General features: G+C 48.0%; 1 protein-coding gene across 3 annotated transcripts in view; it reads left to right on the top strand.

Moving 5' to 3' along the window:
• LOC311014599 (carboxyl-terminal PDZ ligand of neuronal nitric oxide synthase protein-like) overlaps window positions 1–15,824 on the top strand; it is a 172,848-nt gene that overhangs the window by 129,582 nt on the left and 27,442 nt on the right. For all 3 annotated transcript variants that reach the window (XM_084011295.1, XM_084011296.1, XM_084011297.1), the window contains one exon: window positions 13,194–13,359. In XM_084011295.1, coding sequence (XP_083867421.1) covers window positions 13,194–13,359 — 166 coding nt within the window. The remainder of the gene's footprint in view (window positions 1–13,193; window positions 13,360–15,824) is intronic.

Below are 15,824 nucleotides of genomic sequence, written 5' to 3'. Positions count from 1 at the left end.
ATAATAATAATAATAATAATAATAATAATAAAAGGTGTAGAGGGAAAGACAGTGAGTGTGTGTGTGCACATCTATATATCTTTATTTGTGTGTGTGTTTTATGTTAAGACTTCCGTTCAAAACAAAATGTCTTTCCCCCGAGTTTCTTTGCCTGAAAAATGAAATGGCATTTTTGTGGCAAACTGTCTTCACTTTTCTTGCTTCAAGCGGTGAAACTATTTGTGGAAAACATTTCATCGGATCCCAAAGTGTCCATTGAATTTATGCTAAAGGAAGATATTGCTTTGATTACGTCGAACCGCAGGCCCCGGCTGAATTAGCAGAGCTGTCAGGTTTCAGTTCAGCGCTGCCATAATCATTTTGAGCAGTTGCACCAAACAACACACAGCAGTGCTGAACAAAGACTTCCAGCAAAGGAAAGGCTTTTTAAGGGGGATGCATTTTGCCAGTAATATTGAGCAGCATTGAAGTTATGTTTAATCCTTTTTCCTGATCCTCATGAAGTCAAACCCTGATTATGATCATAGTCAACATACATACATCATAGTCAACATACATGCATTCTGAAATTATATTGTGTAGTATTAAAGGGATAGTTCAGAATTTTGGACATAAGACCTATTTTCCAAGTGAGCCGGTGTGTTTGAGACGTCTGGAGACGTTTTCAAGAAATTTCATTCAGTTCTTCTAGTTGCCGAGTTCGCTTGTGCTATGGCTAGCGCAAGTCAATGGTTCTAGCTGGACAGGCATTAAAAACAGTCTTGCCCACTCCACAGTGCACCCGAGGCAAATCAATTGAAACACTAGACTGTCAATGTACATATCTGTGTTGATAGAATAATATTTGAAACAAAACTAACCTCGCATCGCATGAATCATCCATTTTTGAGGAACTAGTTTCTCAGCAGCAGCGGAACTTTACTTTGCTCCGTCGGACTCAAAACTCTAAGACGCGCCGCCCGAAATACTGCCCGTAAATAGGCAATCGAACCAGGCCAAACTGTCGGCACTTATACCCCCAAGGCTGTCTGAAAAGCCCTCGGAGCTCACTCAAACACCGGGCAGCCCACGGCCACACGAAGCCACAAATACGCACCGCGAACCCGGACCACTGCTCCGTCCGGAGAACCGTAAACCCTCGGATGCATTGCAGGGATTCCCTCCGGTAAATAGACACATGAACACCGCCGAATATTCGGGCCTCGTGCCCTCAGAGCTGGGTGAAAAGCCCTTGGACCGCAGACCGGCAGCGGGCGGCTCCACGAATCCACACATGCGGACCGTCGGACTCAAAACTCTAAGACGCGCCGCCCGAAATACTGTTAATAGGCAATCGAACCAGGACGAATTGTCGGGACTCATGCCCTCAGACCTGGGTGAAAAGCCCTGGGACCTCACCCAAAGACCGGGCAGCCAACGGCCATGAGAACCCACAATTACGCACCGCGAACCCGAACCTCTGCTCTGTCCGTAGACCCGTTAACCCTCGGACGCGTTGTGGGGGATTCCCTCCTGGCACCACCAGTCTCCGTTTGTTTGGTCCCGGTTCTCAGCTCCAGCGGGGGCTATCTCGGTCTCCACAGACGCTCGTTTCAGTATATTCTCCAAAAGTGTCCATTTCTGTGAGATTGAAGAAACTAGCACTGCAGGCTACTCTGCGTCTGTAGCAATGACAGCAGGTAAACAAACTATTATAGAACCGGTAACTTATAAGTGCTAGGTGATATCACTCCGCCGCTGCCATAGCCTACTAGGAAGTATGACATGCTGCTGCTGCTGCTGAGACATAAATCCTTAAAAATACAAGGTTGGTTTTATTTCAAACATTCTATCAACACAGATATGTACATCGATAGTCTGCCGTTACAATGGATTTGCCTCGGGTGCACTGTGGAGTCCTTTAATTTTGAGTGGCAAAATATACTATGATACATTTACTATGAATAATATAGAACATAATTCTTCTGAAATATATTGAAGCAATAATATTGACAATATTATTGTCATTGCACCACACAGCCATCCCTGTGTCTGCATCTGTTATCTTCGTCCACTTATTTATTTAGTTGTTTTTTCCTGAAAGCTGAAACAATTAAGATAAAAAAAAAATGAATCTGCAGCTATTTAGAGAATCGATCAGTCATTTCCAAGCAAACATAACAAACGCTCCTTGGTTCCAGCTCCCCGGTGTGAGAAGACGTTGGTTTTCTCTGTTTAATATTGATGCACATTTAATACCACTGGGTTTTTTTCTTTTAAATATTGGTCATATAACACAAGTCAAGCCTTGGGATTTTGGAACTTGATGTTTTGTAGACTAAACAAGTAATAGATGAATCATGAGGAAAATCAACAGAATAGTCGATGATGGTAATAAACTTTAGTTGCAGCCTCAGTTTTCACGTGTCTGTACATTGCAGATCTTTGTTTTAGAATCTCAGCAGAAGTATGGCACCATTTTTTGTTCCATCCATGGTCTACCGCTTATCCTGTATTCAGGGTCGCGGGGGGCTGGAGCCGATCCCATTGGGCGAAGGCAGGGTACACCCTGGTCAGGACGCCAGTCTATCACAGGGCCAACATGTAGAGACAGACAGGTAACCAGTCTATCACAGGGCCAACATGTAGAGAAAGACAGGTAACCAGTCTATCACAGGGCCAACATGTAGAGAAAGACAGGTAACCAGTCTATCACAGGGCCAACATGTAGAGACAGACAGGTAACCAGTCTATCACAGGGCTGACATGTAGAGACAGACAGGTAACCAGTCTATCACAGGGCCAACATGTAGAGACAGACAGGTAACCAGTCTATCACAGGGCCAACATGTAGAGACAAACAACCATTCACACTCATTCACACCTACGGGACATTTAGAGTCATCAATGAACCTATCCCCATCCTGCATGTCTTTGGACTGTGGGAGGAAGCCGGAGAACCCGGAGAGAACCCACGCTTACACGGGGAGAACATGCAAACTCCACACAGAAGGAACCCAAACCGGGAATCGAACCCTCGCTGTGAGGCAACTGTGCTACCCACTACACCACCAGCTGCATTTTTTGTTGCCGCTGCTTATTATGGAAGAGAATACTTAAAAGGGGACAAAGTGGTGATTGTTTGGTGATTATTTTGCCCACTGCCCTGTTAGCTGGTGAAATGCCCAACCAGGAACCTGGGAAAGTATTCTTGCTGCAGATGCTCAGCAAAGGTCGGAGTAAATGGAGGTAAATTAGTGAGCTGGCCAACGCTAATCACAGCTCACTCAGGGAAGAGTGGAAGTGGATTCGTTTAATGAAGTCAGGGAAGTGAGGGAGCACACGACGCTCCGTTTCAAGATGTCCGCTGTGCAAATGCTGCTCTGTCACTAATCACGTTTGGCCCTGTGTCTCTTTCCAGTTTGCTTACTGATCTTTCCTTCAGGCCTTCCGTACGATTCCCTCCCTTTCGCTCCTTTCATACTGCCCCTGCTTTCATGTATTCGATACTTCCATCTTTCGCTTCCTTCCATCATCTTTTCATCATTACTTTTACCTTGTTATTTTCTCCTTCTGCCTCCTGTCCTCCCTCCAACATGTCTCCATTTTCTCCCACCACCTCTTATTTCAAACACAGCTAGCTTCCATCCTCCTTTTTGTCTGTTTTTTACACATTCATCATCTCTCCCCTCCTGAATCCCAAACTGTCGCTTGGACTTTTTTTTGGTTCTCTCTCACTTCATCAATCACATCATAAGTACAAGTGCATTTCTAATCGTTTCCTTATCACTGCACCAGCAAAAATCATAATTTCCCCTTCAGTCTTTATCCTCCAAAAATAGAGATTGCAAATAGAGACAAACAAGTGTTCAAACGCTTCCAAATCAAAGGGACCCGCCGTGGGCCGGGAACTCACTGATTGTAATCCTGTTTGAAGGGAACATCCTCTGCAACCAACACTGTGGAGTCATAACACACAACCAACAGTCCTAATCCCCTTACGTTACCAGCGGGAGAGTCACTGTTTTTCAATCTCCTCTCAAAAGGAAGTGCTTTCATATCAGAGCCTTTCATCCAGATTCCATCAAATCTGAATCTTTTAGATTAGGACGTAAACCACAAGGTCCTGAGTTTCTCCTTTTGTCCCCGTTTGCTACAGTGGCTTTTGCAGAGGGGAGTGACAACCAACCGTTTCTGCACAGCACTTCCTCTAAACCCTAAACAGCAAACATACAGTGAAAGTGTGTGTGCATGTTCAGATTGGTTAAATAGAGGGGGGTTTTGTCACACGTTGTAAGAGAAGGAGCTTCCAAATCGTCCTCCGGCTCCGTTCTGTTTTCCGGTGAACAGTTTTGAACAAAGAAAGCAATAAATAGGAAGAGAGATGCTGCTGCGTAATTAGAACTTTAAGGAGTCCCTTCAGTCGCTCGAAGCTCCTCCAATTTTACAATCCTCAGATAAAGACAGCAGAAAACATTAGGTAGCAGCACGTTACCGCCAAGGGGCCGCCGCCGTGAAGCCTGTGGAGCACCTTTTTAATTGGCTCTTTGTCTGGGCTCTACTTTCAGTAAGATGTTTTAGATTTTCTCTCTTTTAAGTTTTCAAGGGAATTTCAATACGAGTGGTTTGTCACACTGTCTCACATTGTGGTTGAGTTCATCCTTCCTTATTGTGCATCAGCACCGTAAGCTTTAAATGTTCTTGAGACCGGTCTGTTGCAGCACTGATGTACACCTTCATAGGAAATAAATGAGATGGTGTGGAAAATACAGCATGAAAGGGTGACATTTCCAAACACAAAGTACCTACCACATACTGGAGAAATAATCGTTTTGGTAATAACTGTGCATTGTGATGGGTAACGGATGGTTGTCTCACAGTGTCGCCTGGACTATGGGACCATCATGTTTATCATCATCATATGCAATGCGTGGATATAGTGTATGTCACAACACAAACATTCAGTGTTGGTACTCGGCTTTGTTTAGCCTTGACCCAAAAGTTTATACTGTATGAAGGGAAATAATTCATTATATTTGTAAAGTGCTTTTCAAAGCAAGATTAACAAGCTCATCCACTTACACAAATGAACAAAAATTGAAATGAATATGTACATTAAACAAGACAACATGAAACAAAGATTAAGGAAGAACAAACTTAATAATTAGGGGTGAATAATATTTGATTTTGTTTTAACCACGACCGTGAACCTTCCCTAACCTTACCATAATGATAATGGAGCTCACTGTCGGACCGATGTCTCTGGTCATTTGCAGAATGAAATAAATATAACCTTGTGTGGCTGCATCACATGAGGCTCTTTTCGATCAGATATCTCGGTGACAAGTTCTGACTTTTAAAAGAAACGTTTTTACTTACTATTTAGTTAGTCTTTCTTTGGCCGCTACTGTTTGTGGGACTGTTCAGTGTCCTTTTACCAGTGCTTCTCAGTCAGAGACATTCAACATGGACGACATGGGAACAAACGTGACATTGTTCCAGGCCATGAAGCATGCAGGTATAGCTGATACGCTATTAAAGATGTCAGCAGGGCAGCATTAAGGCAACGTCGAGCTGCACTCTTTCATAGCTCCAGATTGGGTCCTGCCGGTTGTAAATTACACCACCAAAGTCATCATCAGGCTGTCAGTCTTTACAAATGAGTTCTGCGGAGGCGGCCCGGCCATGGCACAATCTGGAATCACCTCTATTTGTTGCTAAGTGCAAGGATAATGGGAGTAGATGACTGGCTTCCACGACACTTGTTTTTCCTTCTGCCGATGAGATGTGAGATGGTCTCGCCTCGCAGGCCTTGGGACAGAGGCGGTGCATTTTGACTCCATCTTGTGCTTCTCCGCCTCTCTGGCTCTCCTTATTAGAATGGGAAGCAAATGATGAGGTTTCATCTCAGAAACGCATTGAAAACAGTCTTTGGGACATTAGAGCCAAAAGAGACATGGAAGAAGCAAAAAGGAAGAGAAGGTTGTGAATCAAACAGGTTATTCCCCATGAAATAACCCTTTCTTCATATTCAGTATTTTTTTTACATGCAACAGGATAAATAAATGATATCTTTCAGTTAGAAATATAATGGAGAGGTACTTAAGTCAGAATTCAATTTATATGTAAGGTACGAGCAAAAAGTCAAGTTGATGATTTCACTTTTTATCTACTTTATTTTACAATTACATTTCTAAAGACTCTTGTAAATATGCCATCATTAGCCAAAGGCCATCTGCTGTACCTGGACAGATTATACTGAAAATGAAGCACCCAACAGGCCGAGCAATACAATGGTTGGATATCATTAGAAATGTGTACTACACAAGACAGTCGTTGTGCTACATCATTAGATCCAGTATTAATCAGCAAGGAGCGTAGTGTAGGAGTTAATGTCTCGAACCAAACTGCATCTGGTGTTAGTCTCATCTTGTGGAGTCGGGTAAATGATGAGACAAGAGACGGAGATGGGTCGAGTCAGCTTTACTCTCCACATCAAAACAAACGAGTCTTACTCGCACATGAGTTCAAATCGTAACTGACGTAAACACGAACTGTCGTAAACCGGAACTGTTTACCTTAAAGGTACAGTCCCTTGGTGAATGTCTCACACAGCAATTGTGGGTCACCACACAGGCCCCCCCAGAATTCACCCAAACCAACAGGTCCAGAGCGAACAGGCAACACACAGAGAACATCGGACACCCACTAGCGCCAAACAGAATACACTAGTACGAAACAGTCCCTAGAAAAATCAACGCCTAGGCGGGCGGACCAGGCGGCCAGAACGGCTGCGCCTAACAGGAGAAGGGCAAGAGGCAGGAGCAGGGGTCGAGGCCGCCGCAGGACCAGGGGTCGAGGCTGCCGCAGGCGGGCGCCCCCGTCGCGGGGGCTGAGCCAGCTGGAGCGGTTCGCCAACATCCACATGAGCAGGCTTGAGCCGGTCTATAGCCACCCGCTCAGGCCTGCCCCCCATATCCACCACAAAGTTCTTAGGCCCACCCTCCAAGACGCGGAAGGGCCCATCGTAGGGGGGCCGCAGCGGGGTACGGTGGCCATCGTGGCGGATGAAGACGTACTTGGCCGACGGTAAATCCCTGGGAACGTAGGACCGGGGGAGGCCATGGCGAGACGTCGGAACGGGAATGAAAGCGTCCGCAATGTCCCGGGACGCAGCACGATGGGAGGCAGCCGACCACGGGGCCGTGGCGTCCGGAAGAAACTCCCCAGGGACGCGCAGGGGCTGGCCGTACACCAGCTCTGCCGACGAGGCCTGAAGATCCTCCTTGGGGGCGGAGCGAAGGCCCAGCATAACCCACGGGAGGCGGTCAGCCCAGTCGCCGCCCGTAAGGCTGGCCCTGAGCGCGGCCTTCATGTCCCGATGAAACCGCTCGCAAAGCCCGTTGCTCTGTGGGTTATAGGCCGTGGTGCGGTGGACCTTCACTCCCAGGACACCGGCGACCGCAGTCCAAAGCTCCGACGTGAACTGCGGCCCCCGGTCTGAGGAAATGTCTGACGGTGTGCCGAAACGGGCCACCCAAGCCATAACGAACGCCCGGGCCACCTCAGCTGCTGTAGTGGAGGACAGGGGAACCACCTCTGGCCACCTGGTGGTCCGGTCCACCATGGTGAGGAGGTAGGTGTAACCACGGGAGGGTGAAAGCGGGCCCACCAGGTCCACGTTCACGTGGTCGAAACGCCTCTCCGGCACTTTGAAGAGTGCCAAGGGGGCTTTGGTATGCCGAGTCACCTTCGCACGCTGGCACGCCACACAGACAGCAGCCCAGGCCCTGACGTCCTTCCGCAGGCCCGGCCAGACGAACTTGGCCCCCACGAGCTTGGCAGAGGCCTTCACCCCTGGATGGGAAAGGCTGTGGATCGTGTCGAAAACCTTACGCCTCCAGCCAGCAGGCACCATGGGGCGCGGTTGGCCAGTAGAGACGTCGCAGAGGAGCGCAGTGTTGGCCGTGCCAAACACCACATCCTCCATGAGGAGTGCCGTGGGGGCTGTCCTGTAGGCCTGCACCTCAGAGTCAATAGCCTGATCCCCAGCCATAGCTGCGTAGTCGAGGCCCAAGTGGACGGAACCAATAACCACCCGAGAGAGGCAGTCGGCCACAAAATTGTCTTTGCCGGCCACATGCTGAACGTCAGTGGTGTACTCCGAGATGGCGGAGAGCTGACGCTGCTGTCGACCAGACCATGGCTCCGAAGACTTGGCCATGGCGAACGTCAGCGGCTTGTGGTCCACAAAAGCCGTGAACCGACGGCCCTCCAGCAGGAAGCGGAAATGACGGGTGGCGAGGAAAAGAGCCAGGAGTTCCCTGTCAAAAGCGCTGTATTTCCTCTCGTTGTCGCGGAGCTTCCTGCTGAAAAAGGCCAGCGGTTGCCAGGCTCCTCCCACCCACTGCTCACACACAGCCCCCACGGCGTAATCAGAGGCGTCCGTAGTAAGAGCAACAGGGGCGGTCGGAGACGGGTGCGCCAGCAGAGCAGCGTTGGCCAACGCGGTTTTGGCAGCATCGAAGGCAGCCGTCATTTCCGTGGACCAATCCAACACGTCTGCAGGCTTCCTGCCCCGTAAGGCGTTGTACAAGGGTCGCATGAGCTGGGCCGCATGGGGAAGGAAACGGTTATAGAAGTTCACCATGCCCAGGAACTCCTGCAGGGACTTCACCGTGCGCGAACGTGGGAAACTGGCGATGGCGTCCACCTTGGCCGGGAGGGGAACCGCCCCCTGCGGAGTGACGTGGTGGCCGAGGAAGGTGATGGATGACCGGCCAAACTCGCACTTGGCCGGGTTGACAATGAGACCATGCTCACTGAGCCGACCGAACAGCTGCCGTAGATGCGTCAGGTGGTCGTCCGCGGACGCACTGGCAACGAGGATGTCATCCAGATAGACGAACAGGAACGGCATGTCCCGCAGCACAGAATCCATGAGGCGCTGGAACGTCTGCGCTGCACCCTTGAGGCCGAAAGGCATCCTCAGGAATTCAAAAAGTCCAAAGGGCGTGATGACCGCCGTCTTGGGGACATCCTGCGGGCGGACGGGCACCTGATGGTAACCGCGTACCAGGTCCACCTTTGAAAAGACGGCGGCGCCAGCCAGGTGGGCGGTGAAATCCTGAATATGCGGTACCGGGTACCGGTCGGGAGTGGTGGCGTTATTCAAGCGACGGAAATCACCACACGGACGCCAACCGCCATCAGCCTTGGTCACCATGTGCAGGGGGGAGGCCCACGGACTTTTGGAACGGCGTACGATGCCGAGGCGCTCCATGGTGGCGAACTCCTCCCTGGCGATCGCGAGCTTGGCAGAGTCCAGGCGGCGGGCCCGTGCATAGACCGGGGGGCCAACCGTGGTGATGTAGTGCTCCACACCATGCTTAGCCACAGCCGATGAAAACGTTGGCGTGGTGATGTCAGGAAACTCAGCCAGCAGGCGTTGATACAGGTCCCCGGTGGCAAACGTGTTCGCAAGACAAAGCCCCCCCACCCCCCCCAGCGTGCAGGGGAACGAAGCAAAGGAGAGGGCGTCGATCAGGCGGCAGTTGGTAACATCCACCAGCAGCCTGTATGCGCAGAGGAAATCCGCCCCCAGGAGTGGCGTAGACACTGCAGCCATGACGAAATCCCAACCAAAACGCCGGCCGCCGAAACACACATCCACATACCTCGTGCCGTAGGTACGAATGGGTGTGCCGTTGGCGGCGTCCATCGGGGGGCCATGGCCGCCAGCCATAGTGTCCACAGGCGTCGCCGGCAGGATGCTGCGCTGAGCCCCAGAATCGACCAGCAGCCGCCGGCCGGACAAGGTGTCAGTGACGAACAACAGCCTGCAGTCCCGACCAGCGCTCACAGCTGTTAATGAGCGCTGGCCCGGGCTTTTCCCGGGGCCCCAAAACTGCAAGGCTGGCGACACTGCTTGGCTTTGGCCCCGAACCTGGCGTGGTAGTAACAACACCCGTCGTCATGCTGTCGGCGGGCGGTCACAGCGGCTGCGGTGTCCGGGTCGTACCCCTGCGGCGGAAACGGGGCCGATGTGTGCTGGGGAGGCAACAGCGCATGAACAAACTGCTGCCTGTTGGCGAGGAAAATCCTGTCGGCCTCTACAGCCACCGCCCGGTAGTCCTTGGAGGCAAAGAGGGGTGAGCTGGCCAGAGCAGTGCGCACGGGCGCTGGAAGCTGCCGCAGGAAGATGTGGGCGAAAAGGAAGGAGGGATCCGCCAAGCCCAGCACAGCCAGCATCCTCTCCATCAACTCAGACGGCTTGCCGTCGCCCAGGCCGTTCAGGTCCGCCTTCTCCAGCTCCGACAGTTCAAAAAGGTTCACGAGGAACCCCTTGAGCGCGTCGTACTTGCCGACAGCTGGAGGAGCCTCCAACCGCGCCATACACCTGGCCGTCGTCGAGGCATCTAAGGCTGCTACAACGTGGAAATATTTAGTCACGTCCTGTGTTATTCCCCTCAGCTGGAACTGGGCTTCGATATGTTGGAACCACGACCGTGGGTTGTTCTGCCAGAAGTCCGGCAACTTGACGGTGGCAGCATAGATAGCGCCGACGTTAGCCGCGTCGATAGCCGCACCGCCAGCGGCGGCCGGCGCCGCGGCGGGCGCGTTGTTATCACCGTCGATGTGCAACATTTTACAGTCGTATCCAACTCACGTCGGGGTCACCAATTGTGGAGTCGGGTAAATGATGAGACAAGAGACGGAGATGGGTCGAGTCAGCTTTACTCTCCACATCAAAACAAACGAGTCTTACTCGCACATGAGTTCAAATCGTAACTGACGTAAACACGAACTGTCGTAAACCGGAACTGTTTACCTTAAAGGTACAGTCCCTTGGTGAATGTCTCACACAGCAATTGTGGGTCACCACAATCTCACCATTGTTTGATTTTCAGACGGCTCGTGAAACATTTTTCATTTCTACCGTCTTTCCAACAGCAATTGCAGTTTGTTCCGTAGTCTTTCCTTTGACATACGTCAGCAGTGATATCTAGAGCCGAGAGAACCGAGCCACCACAGTTACCACATCAAGCTCTAATGAGAAACCAGGGAGTCGTTGCGTGTTTCAGCGACTCGTACCTCTGCACGAGGCACCGTGATTCATGGCGCTCTGAAATGACTCCGCTGCTCTTGTCGGCCCTTCACACCAGCTGCCTTCAGAGGCAATTTATGGGCACCTGTTCAGACGCACTCTGAATAAGCTATTTATGTGTTTACAACAGAGTAGGAATGCTTTACTGATAAGAAGCTATTAGAAAATGGGGGAAAGTCATGAATATCAACAGCGAGATCATCGACATGCATGTAGTGCAATCGGATGTTTGGCATTCCTTCTTTTCTTATTAAACAGCTGACATTTGAAATCCTCCGGGCCATGTTCAAATTCCAGGGTTAAGCTTCATCAAAGTATCTCCTGTCAAAAAGTCACTAGTGAGTGGGCTTCAACACACTGGGCGTCTTCCAACCATTCTTGTGATTTAAAACCTTGAGAAGTTCTCCTTTAAAATTGTTGAAAGCAATTATGCTCAGGATATGGCTGACAGGGGTGGGGGGGGGGGGGGGGGCACTAACATTTGATTTGGAGAGTACTTTGAAGTAAAATCGGGGAGTCATTGCTCCTACAAATGCTGTGTGTGTGTGTGAGTGTGTGTGTGTGTGTGTGTGTGTGTGTGTGTGTGTGTGTGTGTGTGTGTGTGTGTGTGTGTGTGTGTGTGTGTGTGTGTGTGTGTGTGTCTGTGTGTGTGTCTGTGTGTGTCTGTGTGTGTCTGTGTGTGTCTGTGTGTGTGAATGAATGAATGAATGAATGAATGAATGAATGAATGGTGTCTCTTTCCTTTCCCTCATTCCCCTCCTATATAAATGATTCAGAGTGTTAAGGAAGTCTTAGCCTTTCAGTCTGAATTGAAGTCTCTGCTTTAATCTTGGGTGTGGCATTAAGGTTGCACGAGGATCAGAGCAGCCACTGGAGCTCTGCTGCGCCCGGTAATAAAAATGTAATAGAGAGATATAAAGCTACAGAGATGACAAAGATCTAATATCTATTGTCATATTTTTCCAGTACCTTGGAGCCTGCCTGAGTGTGTATTTTTAATTTTTTAAAGTGTACGTGGAGAGATTAAATAAAGGAAAGCCAAAACCAAAACCAAATCCAAGTCAAATTGTTTGATATAAAATGGAGAAAAGCGGAAATTACTCACTTCAGAGAGATAAAGAAGATACTAGTAAATGTTTGGCATTGATTTAAAATGATAAAGTGCAGGGTTGATTTTATTGCTGCTTGAAAAACAGGCATGACATAAAAGACACTAAGAAGACATAAGAAATTATGCACTTGCAAATATACTATTCATACCAAAGCATACGCGCAGAATGTTAGTCATGATTGTGCGTAGACAATGGCAACCTGCACCTCCACAGAGTTCAACACATGAGAAGCCTCATGTTATACTAATTATTTTTTAATAATAATAAACTTACGTACAGCTCTTTTAAAAACAAATGTTCTAAGTGCTTTCCGTGATCAAGCCCAGAACAACAGCTGTCATCCTTTTCCAATTTCTGTTTCCAGATGAATCTCATCAGCTGTATCTACCTTTAAACTGCTTCAACCTGTTGCTATACATGGCGGTTTCTGGCTATTGATTATCAAACGTCAGCTCTATGTGTAGTCGCCAGCTCTGCTTGGGAGGTTTTCTTCACACATCCCCAGCGGGTTGTCACTGATTTATCTGCTCGCCTCCAACTGGAAAACACGTTGTTTTCTTCAGGATTGCGTTGATGAATTCCCATGCCGTCAAACTTCAGTGTGATTGATCAATCACTGCCATCTGCTGAGCTGAGTTGGCCCGATCCTTAAGTCTCATTTCCTGGTCACTAGCTGCCTTTTGCAATCTTGCCCTTTTCCCTTACCGATAATGTTTTATTGTTAAAGCGAAGAAACCTACTGTGGTAATGATTCAAATGTGGCTGAACAACTTGACATTTGGAGAAGATCCCAATTCATTTAATTAACAAACTTTCTGTTTGATAGAGTTTGGCGACATCTCATTAATTACCTTGAAGTTGCTTCAAATGAGAAGACTTACAAATACAATGTGTTGCTCACCATAGAGCACCTTTCTGATTTGATAAGCACCGACCTGGGGGGGAAAATGTTTGTATGCACTGTCCTGACGTGTTGTTTTCCTGCTCCTCTGCAGGTCCACCTGCTGAAGGACCAGCTGACTGCGGAGGCCACGGCCCGGCTGGAGGCCCAGGCCAGAGTTCACCAGCTGCTGCTGCAGAACAAAGACCTGCTGCAGCACATCTCCCTGCTGGTTAAACAGATCCAGGAGCTGGAGACCAAGATGTCTGCACCAAACTCCAGTGAGTGGAACACACAAGACTCATGCACAGACATACTGCATTGCAGGTGTTGATAGAAATGAATGCACGCTGACGGACATGTAATGTGCAGCTTCAGTTCAGAAAAACACAATTGTTTAGGTGAGATGGCATGATTGTTGTAGTTCATGACCCATATCGGTTTCTACTGGTAGCCAATACAAAATGAAGCAACACCTCATCTCTTCCATTTCCTTTAGCTACTCTGATATCATCATGCCTGATAGCTTTCAGGCGCCCCGTCTGATTTCCAGCGTAACGACCTGTCTGCGGAAAAAATAAAAATCAGGTTCGCGTTGGCATGATCTGACACTTCCCAAGATTTGAAAGCGTGTTCACACCCAAAGCGACGGGGCGGCGCGACTCCATACAAAGTCAACATATAGATGTGTTCCAGGTGCCTGGACGCGGCTTGAGAGGTGCTTTCGCTCTACTCTCTCATCTTTTCACTCTAGCAGTCACTCCACATGGGAACGTGTTTTGTGTTTCCCATACACTGTGAATGTGTTTCCCACGCTGGCAACACGAAACGTAGCCTAAGTCATGGACTGTTACTTTATAAAGCCAGGTGAAGACACCAAATTTAGGATTAAAGAATAAATGGTGCTGGTCTTGGAGAGAGAGACCTTGGATGCCTCCTACTGACCTTTCTTGGTATGGCTGTAGTATCTGTAGTCTCAGTATGCTCTACAAAAAATACGTATGCCGGTAAGTGACTAGTTAAAAGCAGGGATGGTTTACTGAACAGGCCTACCAGGCCCAGGATCCCATAGAGTGCTGGTGCTCTACACAAAGATGCTACTGTTATATAGGCTTATATTGGGTTTGTTCATCTCACATCTGAATGTTGTCCATTTATTTCCACAAAATTCACCAGAATCTATCATTTAAGGGTCTATTTATCAAAATGTTCTTCCAGGGGAGCATGCCCCTGAATCCCACTTGACAATTATGTTGATCAGGGCATATATCTTGGCTTAGGGGCCCGCTAACCTCCCAGGGGAAAAAGTTGAGGCTCAGGGTTTTCACCTCTATCACCCCTGTATCATTTTGAGGCAGTAAACACACAAGTTGGCAGTAAGATAACCATTAAAGACATTCTACATGCATAAGTGATCAACAGCCCGTCAATCATTCATTTAAAATAATATTTCGTTAATTTTGTGCAATAAATCAATCTTAATGGGTTTTAGAGAAATCCCATTAACTCGAAGAACTGAACCAAAAACGCACGACTTAACCAATACAGCACGGTCCTCTCAAAGAGTTATTTTAACAATTTAAATCTATTCTGCCTTTGGATCACATTGGGCATCACAGTGCACATGATTATAGACAATTGTGGGATACCTCTGCAATCTGTTTTTCATTTCAGTAAGTGCTTGAGAAAATCAAAAATCATTATTTCTAATGCAGCATGTTGAGAAGTTGTTCAATAAACTCCAAGAGGTGAACAAAAAAAATAAGCAGCCACAGCTTATTGTGCTTTAGTTGCAACCAATCTCAAGGTCAGATTCATAATAGATGTGTCTGATAATATTATCACATTAATAGAGCTGCCCGGTGGTTTGTAAGCGTGGGTTCTCCAGCTTCATCCCATATTTCCAAACATGTGCATGTTAGGTTAAATGATCACTCTAAATTGGTAGGTATGAATGGTTGTCTGTCTCTGTGTCAGCCCTCTGGTAGTCTGGCGACCTGACTATGAGATAAGTAGTTACAGATAATGGATGCGTGGATGGATTAGAGTGTAAATACGACCATAAAGTAAAGAGAAGAATTAACCCTTTTTCCCTTTTATGCCTTTGAGGCAGTACTCCGGTTTGGTGAGGAGAGAGTCAGCCTCAGGCCGGGTCCAGACCCGATTGGGGTCCGACTCCTCTTTCCTTCCATTGAGCCCATGTACACCATGCAAGTGAAATAATTAGACATTGTCTGTTTGAAAACATTCATGTTGAAGGCACAGCAGCATACCTTCATTTTGCTCCAATAGCACACATATTACCTCATTTGAATGGCACATGATTACCGAGATGCCGGTTGCTTGGCAGCACAGTTAGGGGTGCATTTCAACCTTTGCGGCTGCTTTGAGAATGACACAGTCTCATTTTGTCTTATTTGCACGGGACAAGCAACCGCAGAAGTCTCACTTCTCAGCTACCTTCGACCTTTCTCACTTACCTATGATACAAAGTACTCCATATGAAACAAAAGAATTTCATGCACGACGCAAAACACAGGTCAGATGTAATAAATCATCAGTTTCATGGGGGCGGCAGTGCTAAATTGTGACTAAAAGTAATGACTAAAAGTTGACTAAAATGTTTTTACTTTTTGTCGACTAAAACTATGAAGGTAAACAATGACTAAAATGTGACTAGAACTAATAAGCATTTTCGTCTTAAGACTAAGACTAAATCTAAAATAGCCGCCAAAATTAACACAGG

This window comes from Eutrigla gurnardus, assembly GCF_963514095.1.
Source record: "Eutrigla gurnardus genome assembly, chromosome: 6".
Taxonomy (NCBI): domain Eukaryota; kingdom Metazoa; phylum Chordata; class Actinopteri; order Perciformes; family Triglidae; genus Eutrigla; species Eutrigla gurnardus.
Note: the sequence above shows the minus strand (reverse complement) of the source record. Positions and strands in the feature narration are given on the sequence as shown.